Here is a 15,566-nt window from a genome sequence, read left to right on the forward strand (position 1 = left end):
CGGGTCGGGCCCTACGGCAACCCCAACACCGGGAGGCAGCCGCGCCGCACTATTTCACCACCCGTAAGCGGAAGGATTCCGCAAGCGCGAGATGAGCGCGGTGCGTTTCACGCCGCGTTTCCCGCCCCACTGTTTCGCTTGGCCTATAAAGGGTTTCCGGTGATCCGCCCGCGCTCGTAGTATCCGTGCGCCAGCCGAGCTCGCTGAGGAGACGGCGGCCATTTTGTTCAGTGTTGGGTGTCTGCTGAGACAGGCGGTCGAGGGGGGGCGGGGGGGGGGGGAAGAGGGAGAGAGAGGGAAGAAGGAGAGCGGGGAGGAGAGGAGGAAGGGGGAAAAACGAGACAGAACGAGGAGAGAAGTCGGGCCGGCCAAGCAGCGAGCAGAGGGAGGGGAGCCGCGGGGAGGGGTCCGCCCGGCCGCTGAGAGGCGATGGCGGATATAGACAAGCTCAACATCGACAGCATCATCCAACGGCTGCTGGAGGGTGAGGGTCGGGGAAGGCAAGGGGCGGGTGGCCGTGGGTTGGGTGGCGGCCGGGCCGGTGCCCGGGAGCCCGCCCGTGCGGCGCCTCCGTGGTCCCACCTCAGCCACCGCCGCGAGTGATGCACCGTGTCCTGCCCGGCCGGTGGGATCGGGGGGACCAAAATGGAGGGGCGCCGAGGCGCTTTGTCTTCCCGGGGCTCGCCTCCGCCGCCGCCCCGGGCGGCTCTGCCCTTCAGCCCCAAGTTTTCTCTCAGTCCTTGTGTTTCCGAGCTGTTCCTGCCCGCTGATCCCTTCTGCGCTCCCAGTGCAGTGTTGGGACCAGCAGGCTATCCCCCTTCTCCTCCGCTGCAGCTCTAAGGAGATGCTTAATTTAGTATTATTTTCGTAGGAAAGTATTTAAAAAAACCTGGATTTTTCTCTTGCCTTCCAGATGTGGACGTAGGGTCAGTGCTTGGCTAGATAGTCGCCGGGCTCTGGAAATAAGACCTAGCGTGTTTAAAGAGTCTGTTGAGGCAGCTTTTCAGAAAGTCAGGAGGAGACTTGTGTGGGTTTCAGGATGTCGTGATTTTAGCTTTGGTTAGCTGCTCGCATTAATGCTGCCATAGGACTTTGGCTCTTAATTCGTAACATATGGTGGCTTTTTAGGTGTGAATAGAGGGTTGAGTTTTGGTGTTTCAGTCTGTGGAAGAGGTTATTGTCTTGTACTGTTAGTGCTTTGGGTTGAAAAGAGTTGCATGGGAGTTTCTGAATCAAAGGGAAACCTAGAAGTTGCAGGGGGTGTCTTCAGCATCATCCTGTCGGTTGCAGGGGTCAGCACCGGACTAGAATCGACTGATCTTTCTTAGGGCAAAAGGCTGAGAAGTAGCCAATGACAAATTTTCTTCCAGGCATCAAGGAAAATCATAATTAGAGAAGGAAGCTAGGCTGATCCAGCCCCTTTCCGTGTATGTCAGGGCAAGCTTCTCATCTGGACTTACACTTGAAGAGCTTGGTCAGGGATTTAACTTTTTTCCATTTGGCACAAAGTCATCTGAGATGTTGCCGAGACAAATGGTGAAGAAATGTCTTTCAGCTATATTGCACCCTTTCCTTCTTGTAAGATTTTGCTTGTGTAATGGCTTGGATAGCAAAAGGTCCGGCAGAGGAACAATAGAAATTATTTGGAGTTAAAAGTCCTATAGATCTATTATGGGATTATTAAACTAGAACAAGTAAAAGTAAATAGGGCTTTTCCTCTGATCTGTTTTGGGGTTTGCCTGTTACCAATTTAAACTGCCCTGGTTTAAATTATTTAAAGGTTTCCCTTCATAAATTTAGACCAGGATTTTCCTGAAACTAGTAGTACGACTTGTAGATGCCAGGTCCTGTATGTCATATGTTTGGTGATATATTAATACACATGCAATTTTACTGCAGGTGTTAACAATTCTTACTCAATTTCCCCTAGTGTAACTAGAGCAATTTTCTCAAAGTATAAGTTCTTAATATGAAACACATGGAATAAGATAATCCTAGAAAGAGATCTGAATGCTTTCTCTTGTTTAAAGTTTCAAAAAGTAGTAAGAGGTACTATGTCCATATGGGGTGTTCTTACCCAACTTATTATCAGTATTATATGTTTGGAGGAGAGGAGAGTTCATAAATCAGGCTTCAGAAGGTTTACTGACAAGATCTTTTAAGAGATGGTTCATGCAACTAAAGATGTTACCTGAGGTTGCATCAGCTGCCAGAACTGAAATTAAATTTTTTCCTTTATTGACATTTCAGATGGGGTTTTGGATTCCTTGAGGCAATGATTGTCTTTCAATATTTAAAAATTTGCCAATGTTAGTAACCTGTGCTAGTGCTTTTTTTGTTGCTTATTAAATGACTATTACAGAAGTCTTTGCCAGACAGAGTAATGATTGACCTTTGTGTCAGTCTGTCATTTTTGTACCTTTTTTTCCCAGAAAGGGCAAAATTCTACTGCATTTTAGCAAACACTGCATTTTTGATAGAGTGCTAAGTTGTGTGAATTACTGTGCAAACGCCGTTCTCTTCAGTTGTTTAAAATTACTTGACTCATCTTTTCCCTGAAATTATTAAGGTCTGGCTAGGTAGGTGACAGGACTGAACTTCCAAGGTGGAGATCTGCATGGTATTAAATGGAGGGAAAAAAATATCTCAAGCATGTGTAAAGATTCTGATCCTATTTAGATTTGGAGCAAACAAGAAATTCTTTTTCAGTGTGGTTCAGGTAGAATAACTGCATAACATTAGTTATATAAAGTCTGGTGTGCCTGTATCAGAACTCTGTTTCAAGTGATACCCTTTTCAGACAAGGTTACGCACAGATTAAAATCATACTCAAGTACGAAAACACTGCAAAATCTGTGTTAGTAATCAGCTGACAAACTGAGTTGCCCAGATCCATGTGCAAGCTTTAATTTTTAAAGCAATTTCCTTACAGCTGTCTTTAAACTGTACGCTTATATATTTTTATAACAGTTAACTTTAGGTGATTTTTGCTAGTAAAATGCAGAGGATATGAACAGGGGGCATTACGCCTTCCTTTTTAAGGGTAACAAACCCAAGTGTTAAGGAGATACTTGATGAAATATTTCAGATCCATGAGAAAATACAGTTAAGCAGCTATTTGCGTTTTATAATATGCCTTAGTATTGCACTCTTGGAAGAGACAAAGAGAGTTATGTCAGTAGTGAATCTAGTCTAATGGTCGAGGTAAAGTGAAGTGGTTAAAGGGCGAATAATAAATTCCTCTTGCTTTTGTTCTTAATATAGGGTATTAATAATGTATTTGTGAGGGGGGTTACTTGCTTTGTATCCTGACTTGTCTGATCAAATGACATTATTCTTACTTTTCCCCCAAATAGTTGATATTCTCCCACCCACATTAGGCTAGTTAGCTGAAATTACTAGTTTGTTCTTTAAAAGGCCTGGACGTATATATTTAGCTTCTCGTTTTAAGGTAAATATTTGAAGAGTCTTTCTTGCTCAAAAAACTTATAGCACAGAGCCATTTGGCACTGAAATGTCACAAAAACCATTTTTCAGTAACATTATTCTCAACCTTGGAAGACTGTTCAATGAAAACATTGAACATACTGATCTCTTTTGCTGTAATTGAATTTACAATTTGATTGAATTTGTTAGCCTCTTTACTAAGGAGGGTTGTGTTCTAAGAACAATTTCATGAGTACAGGTTGTCTAATTTTGTCATTTTTAGTACCTGTACTAACAACAATTTTTACAAGAGTAAGGCTTCTAAAGTACAGTAAATGACGGTATCCTGCACTGAGTACTGAAATGTTTCCTAAGTGTCCTTGATAGTGGATAAAGGCTCAAATATTTATGGAACTAACTCACTTTACCGAGGAATAAGAAGGGGCAAACATGCGAGCAAATTACTCTCCTAAGGAGGAGTATTGTAGGCAGTCTCTTCATGGTTCTGAGCTTGTGGCTGTGCATGTCTGCTAAGTCAAACTGCCAGCAGACAAGAAGATGCGAGAAAAGCTCCCTGCAAGATGACAAGTCAGCGGCATCTGTATGGTCATGCAAAGGGTTGCAGGAAATGGCAGAATTCCTGCTCAGCTCCAGGCAAAGAATGAGTGACAAATCCCGAGATTCCACGAGTGTGAGCATGGCTTCCTTTCCGTGTCGTGTCAGATGTTGTTTCTATAACTTGAGCCCCTTATCCGTTTCCTTCATCTCGTGTGTTGGCAGCTTTTCACAGATAAGTGGGGTCTGGTCTGAAAATGGAGCTCCTAGTACCAGGGAGCTCATAGTAACTTGTCTAGGAAACAAGAGTGAAATGTACTAGTCTTACCATGGTAACAATAAATAACAGGGTAAAATAACACAATTTGTAAGTGGAACCCAAGTTGAACTATGTTCCTGAAAATCTTCTGTGCTGCAGGCTCTGCAAACTAAGTAATGAATGGAGAGTACTTTGGATAAAGCCATGCAAGGCTAGAATGGTGGTAGCCATTCCAAAAGCTGAAATCCTGGTTAGTGCAGTAAAGTCCTCAAATTTTCCTGTTTATACACCCACAGATTTCTATTCCTGGTAAAGCCTGTTGTGTAGCTGTCAAGGAGTTATTCTCTCTAATTTGCTTTAAATGGGGAAAGAGGATCATCCAGTTATTAAAAATAGTTGAGTCAGAGAGTATGGATCAACTTTTGCTGACAACAGAGAAGACTATTTCTTACAAATGCAGTACTCTGATTTTTTTTTTTTTTTCCACCTTTCTGCTAAATACAGCATTGATTGGGTCTGAAGGTTTGCTTTCTGTTTAGCTTCATATACTGAGATAAATCTCTATGAGTCTCATAGATCTTAATCTGAAATGTGGTCAGATTGCACTTGTTGATGAGTGGGGATACTGTGATGGAGTCTCTAATAGACAAGCAGTACTTGTTGACTTCAAACCATATAATTTTCCATAGTTTGTGTAGCTTAATGTTAATTGTTTCCTGCTGTGTTGCAGCAGTTTCTAATAATGGGAAATAGGAGCTCTGCATTTGGAAGGCAGGGATTAGATTCCTGTTACTGCTGTGGATTCAAATAAGTCAGTTAAATTCTGTTTGTTGCCCAGTCAGTGGAGGAATTTGTCATCTGAGTGTGTGTGATTAGCATGAGTACCTGTTGCTACAAATCTCTGTCTAGCGTGCTGTATGGTACAAGGTGAAAATTTTGCAGTCACGCAGAATCAACTGTTCGATAATGCTGCTGTGAACTTTTGTCATACTAGAAAGTACACTAGAACTTTTTAGAGAGAAGGAGTTGCTTTTAGGTTCAGTTTTTAATTTGAAACGATCTGATCAAAGTTGGTAGCGCCTGCAGTAAAGTAAAACCTTTTTTACATCAACTACTTTCAAGTTATTTATTCCCTTTGTGCCTATGGTGCAAAACTGAATGTGAAACTGTCATCAGGAACTGCTAAAAACAAGATTAAAAACAACCTGCAGTATTTTTGGAAGTGTCTCTAGGATTGCAGACATCTTAACATAAAATTTGGTTAAACTGGGGGGCTTGTTTAACAAGCCAAAAAATGAACTGACCTGCTGATAGACTTATTTTCTTTAAAACATTTTTTGTACAAAGAACTTTATTGTAGCACTTTAGTTGACAGCATTTCAACTGCTTCTTTTAATGTAGTACTGAAGGAAAACAAGGTGTTTGGATCACTGAATGTTCTAATATTTTTGAATACTTTCCTAAGTATCCGTCCCTTTCATATTAAATGAAATACTAAATTGAATGAGGTAATATACTCAGTTTTATAATAGCATTTGTCTTCATTAAAGGGTTGTGCGGCACCAAACTGAATGTTGGAAAATGCTAGCGATGCAATGTGGTGTAGAAGTCTGTACTCCGAGTGTATGTGAGAACAGTTTTCTGACTGTTGTGATTCTAGATCCCACAGATCTTGACCCATTTGTCCTTCACAAAGAAGTGTATTAAAATGATCCTGGATGTCAAGCCGTGTTTTAACTCCTGGTAGCTCCAGCTGTGCTTTGTGCCAGGGTGCTGTTAAGTTCTTGCTCTTCTTCCTTTTACTTAATTTTCCCCCTCTGCTGGTCTGCTGTTGTACTGCACTCCCCTCTGTCTATAGTACACCTGCCTTTTAGAGTTGGTATATCTGTTGTTGCTTTCCAGCAGTTTTCCTCCTTGTCTTGGAAAGCAACGTTAATTTTAATAGTTGGAACCTACGTTCCAGTCGGTACCTCTGCAGAGATCATCCAGGCTCCAGGGAGGGATCTCTTCTGTAGTCTTCCGTCTAGTGGAGAGCTTGTTTTTCCAAAACTTCTCATACTTGTACGGTGGAGATGATTTTACTTGTTAGAAGACTGCCTGAGAGCAGGAGCATCTCTGCTTAAAAGAGGATGGGAATATATTACTGTCTGGAAATAGTACAGCAGTATGTTGAGACAACACATAAATAAAATATTATTTGAAATGGGCTGACTTTTTTCCTCAACTGATTAATCTTTATCTTGTTCCACTGTCAGTTCCAGACTGTCATTTCTAAGAGAGGGGTTTTTAATGCCTTGAAAGAACAAATGTGCATGTACAGTACTATTGAGCTGCTCTTTTGACTTAATGACCAAGCTGCCAATTAGTATCGTACTGTCTGATCTCTACAAGCTGCCTTGTTCTGGTCCAAGCAGAGAAAAGAAACTGTAAACACAAAGTATTTTTCATAGGGGTTTTTTTTTTTTTGCCTTCCTTAGTAAGACTATATAACTTGAAGACTCAGAGAAACCTTTTAAGTTGTTCAGACTGAAAGCCTGTGTTTCCTTGCCAGCTCTTTGATTGTGGATGAGAAAATCCTTGCACTAAAAATACAGATTTCTCAAACTAATGTGCACTTCTGCATATTTGATTCTTCTGAAGCCAAAAATTTTTTTTTTCCAGATTTTCAGGTTATATAGGTCAATGTTAGAAGAAATTGAACACTCTTGTTTCTTCTGTGCCAATTCCATGTTGGACGAAAGTGGTCAGAATGTCATTGTCAGGCAGCATGCTACAGAACTGAATCAAATTGTCATGTTCTTTCACCGTTCTGGTGTCTGTGTTAGTGAGTTTGTGAACTGCAACAAAGCAACATTTTATCTTGTCAAGGTTCTACAAGCAGATGACTGAAACTGCATGAAGATCATACTGGTTCAATGAAAATATATTGGAGAAACATAGGAAACTTGTATCTGAAACAGTCGGTTTTCAGATTTTCATTTAATCTTCAGCAAAAATGAATGCATATGCTTTATTCATGAGCTTTAGTGACTCAGTGCATTACATAGGCTGTATAATATTTTATACTTTTTAATTTATGGGTGTAAGATACAGGGTTTGATTTTTAGCAATTAAAACAAGACCAAATCATGGAAAGGTAGATGTTTGGCTTCTCGGAAAATGAAATACAGGTATATTTTTATTATCCAAAACAAAGGTGAATTGTAAAATTTAAGAGTAGGGGAAATATTAACATTTATAATTCAGCCAGCTGATCACTTTATTCTATAAAATTCTATTCTTTATTGCTTCTGGATATTTGGCATTTCGAGAAACTCGCTCATTACTCAGGAGTGTTTGGAAAATTACTGTATGGATGAAAAAATTACTGTGTGGATGAAAAGCCTCATGCATGATAAACTGCTGTGACAAAGATTTAACTTGCATTTATATGCTTCATTACTTCAAATATTTTAATGGAAGACGTGAAGTTTAGTGGTAATCCCAGTGTTGCCATGTAATATCAGTGTTGAGTGATAATACATAGGCAGTGAATAATAAAGAAGCACGTATTACTTGAAAGGTACCATTATTAAAGCCATGACTTTTGACCTACAATTAACTTAATGTCACTGTCAGTGTACGTTGTAATTTGAACTAAAGTTTAATTTTGAAGCTTGTTTGAGGAAAGATTGTGTGTTTTAGAGTATTGTCAGTGATTCTGGTTCCATAGAGTAGCCTGTGCCACCATGACCAAAGTCTCTGGGAGTCAGTATTCAAGGTAGAGTTTTTTTGGTGTAACACTGTAAGTGCTGGTAGAGATTGGGTCCAATGCCACTAGATTTCATGGATGGATATGACACGATCATTATTTTATTCTTGGTCCAGATAAGATGCGTGCTGACTGAACAGTGTTCTCTATTCTTGATCAGAGGCTTGCACAAAAGTAGGAAACCTCTGTGCTGGGAAGAAATTCTAATACCTTTGGAACACAACTGGTTTGTTCTTACTCTTCCTAAAACATGTCCCCCAGCCTTTCCTACTGCAGTTCTCACTTCCTGATTTCATACAGTGCAAAGGCCCACAGTGACAGTAAGAGATTTGAGTCATCTGTGGCTTCCAGGTTGCTCACTTGGAGGTTAAATAGTATTGAGGGAATTAGACTGAAACGGTATCTAAAAGGTCATTTAGGAATTCAGGAAGATAATACTGCATAGGTTCTTGTATTTGAAAGGGTTCAGGGCGTGTTGCTTGCTTTTTTTTGCGACTAAAGACCAAGCCTTTTTGGATAAGAGCATAGATTCTTCAGTCTCAATGCCATATGAGATGTACACAGTAAGTCGCCTGGCTAGGCAGCATTACCAGTGTAGTGATTTTGTTTCTGGAGGTGTTGCCTGAGAGCTTCCAGGCATCTGAGGCTAAAGTGCTGAGGTCATTTGGCTTTGATGCGGCTAAACCAATGGGTTATGTTGTAGATGACTGCTTTTATTCCATAATCTTACTGGAATTTGCTACAGGGTGGTTGTTTTTTGCTTCAGCCTTATCAGTGCTCCGTGTTGTCACTGGTTTTGACACCAAATAAAACTATAATAAGCTTCACCAGTAACAGCATAATCACAATTTTTTTATTTAGTCTTAGCCTAACCCTGATAAATGCTGTTGCATGCAATTTAGCCATAGTTACAGCATTGCTGTCATAGAAGTGTCCTTTGTATTTCTGGGCAACAGAAGTGGGGGTGGTGGTGATAGATAACTGGAGGGAAAGTTGTGCTGGTGGCTGTAGAAACTTACTCAGGGCAAGCTGGTGTCCTTGTTGTCCAGACTGAGAGAGAAAGCTTTGATGGATATTAAAGGGAAACAACTATTGTGAATTGTTGCGGGGGGAGATTGAAGCAGTAATGGAGGGGGGGAAGTGGTCTGAGGCTGGGAGATAGATCTCCTGCTAGCTTGCCTTTTACTGTGCTCTAAGGCAGCGATAAGAAGAGCTCTTTTGTCATTGTGATCCAAAAGTGTTTCCTTAGGTATAGTTCTGGCCTTCCAATCATATGCTTATTTTTCTTCCACATTTGCTAACTGCAGTGTAGAATGGGGCAGTCCAGTTTTTCTTGGTACTGTAGTCTTGTTTGTTTAGATACTGTCTTGGGCAAGGTTATATGATGGTTTAGGGAAACTTGCACATTTGAGTTATGATGCTGATGACTAAATGGGAGACTTCCTTTTCTCAAGTTCAGACAGCTTTCCAGAGAACGAGTGCATAACTGCTTCATTTAAAAAAAAAATATATAGTCATATTGTCCAAGATGGGGTTTATAACTAAACAGAGCTAAAACTGATGCTATTTAAAATGCGACATTTAATGGGGGAAGTGTTGAGCCATGAATTCTGTTAAATAACAGTAACATACAACTGAAACAGAGCACACTACCCTTTCTCTGGTAACACGGCAGTGTGGTTTCACCTCAGCAGACTGATAGTACCCTGTTATCTTCTCATTCTGTATGACAGTGGCATTTAGTCAGGCTCTTAAAATAACACTAGGGATATTGTTGATTTTCATAACTTTCTGACTCTTTCTGACAGTGCGAGGATCAAAACCAGGCAAAAATGTCCAGCTTCAAGAGAATGAAATTAGAGGACTGTGCTTGAAATCCAGAGAAATCTTTCTGAGTCAGCCTATTCTACTAGAACTTGAAGCTCCACTGAAAATATGTGGTGAGTTTTGCAATTTTGATTTGATGCTTGAAGGGAGGGCAGGGGGCTGTCAGGTAAATGCAGACCTTAAGCAGAGAACAAGTGCCAGCTGCTACTTTCAATTATTAACAGTGGAACTAATAAATGACTGTAGCAAAAGGGAAAATAAAACCCTGCTGGATGGTTAGGGTGGAGGAGTGGGGAGGAGGTAGCAAACATGGGAATTGGAGTGGGGACCAAAATAATCCAAACCCAGAAAGTAACTTGGCCCAGTTTCACCAGGTCTCTTGTGGAATGGATTCACATGAAGTTTTGGAAAGGAGTTTTGTATCAATGTAATAATGTTTGGCCTAGTCATCACTGAATGAGGGGAAACAAAGGAGAACTACAGTAGTTTCTTGTAGTTGCTATTGAGAGTTGAACAGTGGTTTGACAATATTTTAAGATCCTGCTGGAAACTTAAATTTCTGTAGTGTTTCTTGGGATTACTTTCTAGTTTGGTTTCACCATACTTGTACAGAGTGGTGCTCATTTTGCACACACGTACATACCTAGTTACACTAAAAGAAGGACAAATGTCAAAATAAACCCCTCAATAAATGCACTTTTAAAAGCTTCCAGCAAACAGTATTTTATGCTACTGTAACATTGAGAATCTACTTCAAATTGAAGTAGCATGTTCAATATTGATAACATTGGTAGTCTAAAACCACGATTTAGTGTTCTACTTGTCAGAAAGAAAACCCTGATTTAAACGAAAGGCAGAAATACCAATTTTGTTTTCCATGCAACTTCACTGCTAGAATTTGAATTACCGAGTGTTTCAAGAAAACGCCAGAGAATGGTACAAAGGAAAGCAAATTCCCCAAGTGGTCAGTTGTCCATGAATATTACTAATGCTGTGTGGAAATACCAAGAATGAGGTAAAAGTTCCTGATCTCACAGCCACTAGTCAAGTAAAGGATTTAACTGGATGTCAGGTTTTCATGTGAACATTCAGCCAGTTTCTTGGAATCTTGATTTTGTTTTACACATGTGTGAATATTTTTAAGTAGCTACATACTTCATCTTAGTGCAGTTAACCATTGCATTACATCGATGTCAAACTTCAGAATGTGATAATTTTATATACATTAAGGTAAACTTATTATTAAGTATGTTGTAGGCAGTATCTAACTGTAAGCTTTTTTTTCTGAAGCGTCATTCATTTGCTCTTTCTCTAGAACCAAAGAATGTAGCAAAGGGTCACTTACCAAATACTCTTTACAGGTGACATCCATGGACAGTACTATGACTTGCTTCGACTCTTTGAGTATGGAGGTTTTCCACCAGAAAGCAACTACCTGTTCCTTGGTGATTATGTTGACAGAGGAAAACAATCTTTAGAAACAATTTGTCTTCTACTGGCCTACAAAATTAAATATCCAGAGAATTTTTTCCTCCTCCGAGGGAACCATGAATGTGCCAGCATCAATAGAATTTATGGGTTTTATGATGAATGTAAGTAACACAGATGTTTGCATCTTTGACTTGGGAAATCAGGGTAGGAGGTGCTAGTGTTGCAGTGGTAGATGATTCTTTCCTGGCTTGCAGTTCCCTTTGCGCACTTCAGGGGCACCCTTGGCCTATTTTAGGAAGGGAGGTATGTCCTTTCCCTGATCCTCTTGGGAGTCCGATCCTCACCGTACAAAGCAGCATACAAGAGGGTAATTTTATTTATTGGCCGCTATGTTCACTAACAGTTCTCACTGGTACATATTGTTAAAGTTCTTAAGGTCATCTAATGAGAGATGAAAGAATTTTACTTGACGTGCTTTACAAAAGTTCACCTCTGTTGCTTTCATCTGAGGGGTGATGACGTATACTTGTGCTATAACTTCACTTGGAGAATGGGCTGGTCTTTACTGCTGTTCTGTTACAGTGTGTGCAAGACCTGTAACTTTGTAATGTAAAAAAAAAAAAAAAGACTTTGCTCTCCTCTGGATGCAGTCCTGCTGTACCGTGTGCTCTTGCTTCGGCCAAAACCAGTATTCCCTCTCACAAATGGAACAAAGCGTGTGTGAAGCCTTCAGTGTGATGCATGCTTTGATTGAGCACAAGATACTTGGTCTTTCAGTAGGTGGCTTCAACTGCAGAAGTTGTTACTTGAACCAGTGCGTCAGCCTCTTAATGAAGAAACGTGCTTGTATTTGGCATCATGAGCACTCCCTTTGAACAAGCGCGATGTTGCTGTGCAGTTGATGTACCAGCTCTGTCGCTGCGGAGTGCATTAAGGTCTGTTGTGATGGAGACTATCTGTAGACCATACCCTAACAGAAAAGTAATTTTGCTGTGAAGTAGAAGTGTACATTCACATTTCAAAGGATGTGACTTAATAAATCGAGATAATGTAGAGGAGGCTAAACTGCTAAATTAATTGTGCACTGAAGTGTTCTCACAACTTGTGAGACATACTTGACTTGTAGCTTACAAAATGTACTCTCCATGTCTTGTTCTCCTTTGATGAGGAAACAAAGATGTGTGGTATTTCAGAGTTGACTCCTCGGAGGTTAATCACAGGCTTAGTCATATATCACAAATATGTTCAGAGTTCCTGTCTGTTGGGAAGAGTCCCTTTGAAAGTAAAACTAGAGGTTTAATTTTTCAGTCTTGTTTCATTGCATAGAGAGACTTTATGTGGTAAAGTGCTAGCAGAAGTTTGAAGAAAATCTGCTTTCCAAGAATTGCTGTCTTCCCTTGAAGAAAACAGCAAATGGCAAGATTTTTTGAAATGGATCAAATTCTCCAAGGGATAATTTTCCAAAGCAAAGTTGGGACTGGAGAGTCTGGCTGCCAACAGTAGAATGTCACTCTGTTGAACAGACTAGTGCTATCCTCGGAGCTGCTTCAGAGCGCTCTGCCACACCGAAAGAGACCTTTGCAACTTTCTTATAAGTAATAAAATATGTCAGTGGGTATCAGAGAAGATAAATTGTGTATAGGCTTTAATGGTGACTTTCTGCAAGTTTTGATAAACTTAAGGCAGCCATGTTAGGTTCACTGTAGTTGTGTTAGAAAAGCATACTGACTGGTTTTTTGTTCAAAATGTCTTCTAGGTAAGAGAAGATACAATATTAAGCTGTGGAAAACCTTCACAGACTGTTTTAACTGTTTACCAATTGCAGCTATTGTGGATGAGAAAATATTCTGCTGTCATGGGGGTAAGTAACAGTTCCTCAGTTGGTATCAATCATGGCAATTTCATGTTTGTGTCGCTGAAGCTTCAAAACTTTAGGGATTTTTCTCTGCCTTGGCTCATCTGTGAGGCGTAGGGTTGAGCTTGATTAGTGTCAGTTTTGTGAATCTTTGAGCTGGTAGTTTTGTAACTTCATACGCAATGATCTGCTTTTGCTTTTATACCAGAAGGCATCTTTAATAGCCTCTCCTTTTGAGTAAAGAATCCTTGTAGGGTTTTTTCCAGACTTAAGTGACTAGGAGTTTGATGTGCATTCTGAAAACATACGTTTTCAGAGAATCATGGAATGGTTTGGATTGGAAGGCACCTTTAAAGATAGCTTAGTAGAATCCACCCTGCCATGAGCAGGGACATGTTTCACTAGGTTGCTCAAAGCCGTGTCCAGCCTGATGGGTGGAGTTTCATTTGTAGAAATGGGTTCTGTTATGCTGTGTGCTACCTGCTTCATGCAACTTTTCAAAGTAATAAAATATTGCACCTTAAATGTTTTATCACTTGCAAGTAATTACAGTTACCCAGGGAGACATATCAGTGATATGAGGTCTGTTTGATACTGTATTTCATCTTACTAGGCCTGATTGTTAAAATAAACATACCCTGTGATTTCTAGTATTAATGCCTCTCTTACTTAACAGCTCTTTTAACAGACACTTGCAAAATATTACAGTGAGATTATTGTAATCCTGTAAAATGTGGAAGTGGCTTTACTTACCTTGCTTCCAGTAAATCTTCCAGAAAGTGACTTATCTTCTGTTACAAAGGCTTTAAAACAAACATTGGGTTAAAAAAATGTTAGTTAACATTGCCATTGAACTATGTAAAATTGCAATGGTGCATCAGTTTGAATGCAAATTATTTTTGTCTTGAATTAATACCTCAGTCTTGCAGAGCAAAGTTGGAACTGTGAACTGCATGTGTCTTAACTCTGAACAGGTTTGTCACCAGACCTTCAGTCAATGGAGCAGATAAGGCGAATTATGCGCCCCACTGATGTACCAGATCAAGGTCTACTTTGTGATTTATTGTGGTCTGACCCCGACAAGGACGTCTTAGGATGGGGTGAAAATGACAGAGGAGTGTCCTTCACATTTGGTGCTGAAGTGGTTGCTAAGTTTCTCCATAAACATGATTTGGATCTCATATGTAGAGCTCATCAGGTATTTTAATTTTGTACATTGAACCATAGAATAGTTCAGGTTCAGAGGGACCTGAGGTGGTCATCTGGTCCAACCTTACACACGTGTGCTCAACACAGGACAAACCAGCGTCAGCCCAAGTTGCTGAGGATCTTGTCCAGCAAAATTTTAAATATCTGCAAGGATTGAGATTCCACTGTCTCTGAACAACTTGTCCCAATCTTTAACAACCCTTGTAATGAACATTTTTTTCTTAATACATGTGAACTGTGGCTCTGATTCCTGAACAAGATTGTTTTGGGCCTATGAGAGTCCTGTTTTTCTCATTACTAATAAACTTTGTTGCTGAACGGGATCCTGCAATGGTCGTCTTGTTTTGGTGTAAAAGTTTGGAACTCATGCTTCTTAGATGTAACTGGTTTTTCAGCTGCTGGCTCTGTTAAAGCTGCTTTGCACCTTGGCGGGAAGAAAGTTGTCCAGTTTAATATTTCTGCTTTTCTTTCTAAAGGTTGTTGAAGATGGATATGAGTTCTTTGCAAAAAGGCAGTTGGTAACTCTCTTTTCTGCCCCAAATTACTGTGGAGAATTTGATAATGCGGGTGCCATGATGAGTGTGGATGAAACTCTAATGTGCTCTTTTCAGGTATAGTATGGGAAGATTTTTACCTCCTAGTTAGTGTAGTCACACTTTAAATTTGAATGTTTGCTGTTTTGAATTGATACTTCACTGTTACAAAACCATAATGCTTGTTTCAAATAGATCTTTACAGATACCACATGCAGACAGGGCTGTGTCTGCACTCATGTCTTCAAAAATGTGATAAGCCCTTGCCAGTGTCAGTAGATGAATTTTTCTACCCTGGAATTAAATAATCCAAGCAAAGCTATCTGCTGTCAGCCTGCTTCCACTGGCAGGGGCTCTCAGATAGCTGCCCTAAGCCCTGTCCTAGCTCCCAGTGGGAAGCGCATTCATTGCTTGGCACATTTATGACTTCTCCAGATGACCTGTATAATGCCTCTACTAGTGAATTAATTGTTTGACTGTAGGAAAGCTAAAACTCTCTGCTAAACGCCTGAACTATCTTTTCAGATTTTGAAACCTGCAGAGAAAAAGAAACCCAATTCCAGCAGACCTGTAACGCCTCCCAGGGGTATGATCACAAAACAAGCAAAGAAATAGTCATTTTGGCGCTGCCTTGTTGGGACTTGTATTATAGAATATAACCTCCATTTTTAAAACTGTACCGTGTTACTGTTCAGCTTGCTCAAAATAGATAACGTGTTT

General features: G+C 40.2%; 1 protein-coding gene across 1 annotated transcript; it reads left to right on the plus strand.

The window, feature by feature from the left end:
- Nucleotides 1-429: 429 nt before the first annotated feature.
- PPP1CC (protein phosphatase 1 catalytic subunit gamma) lies at nucleotides 430-15,461 on the plus strand (the record flags this gene model as incomplete). The annotated part of the gene is made up of 7 exons (XM_082007557.1): nucleotides 430-484; nucleotides 9,800-9,931; nucleotides 11,180-11,410; nucleotides 13,006-13,110; nucleotides 14,079-14,302; nucleotides 14,790-14,924; nucleotides 15,372-15,461. 7 exons carry the CDS (start codon nucleotides 430-432, stop codon nucleotides 15,459-15,461), a joined length of 972 nt encoding a protein of 323 aa, XP_081863683.1.
- Nucleotides 15,462-15,566: the final 105 nt, after the last annotated feature.

Source organism: Phaethon aethereus, assembly GCF_964289735.1.
Source record: "Phaethon aethereus genome assembly, chromosome: 17".
In the NCBI taxonomy this organism is placed as follows: Eukaryota; Metazoa; Chordata; class Aves; order Phaethontiformes; family Phaethontidae; genus Phaethon; species Phaethon aethereus.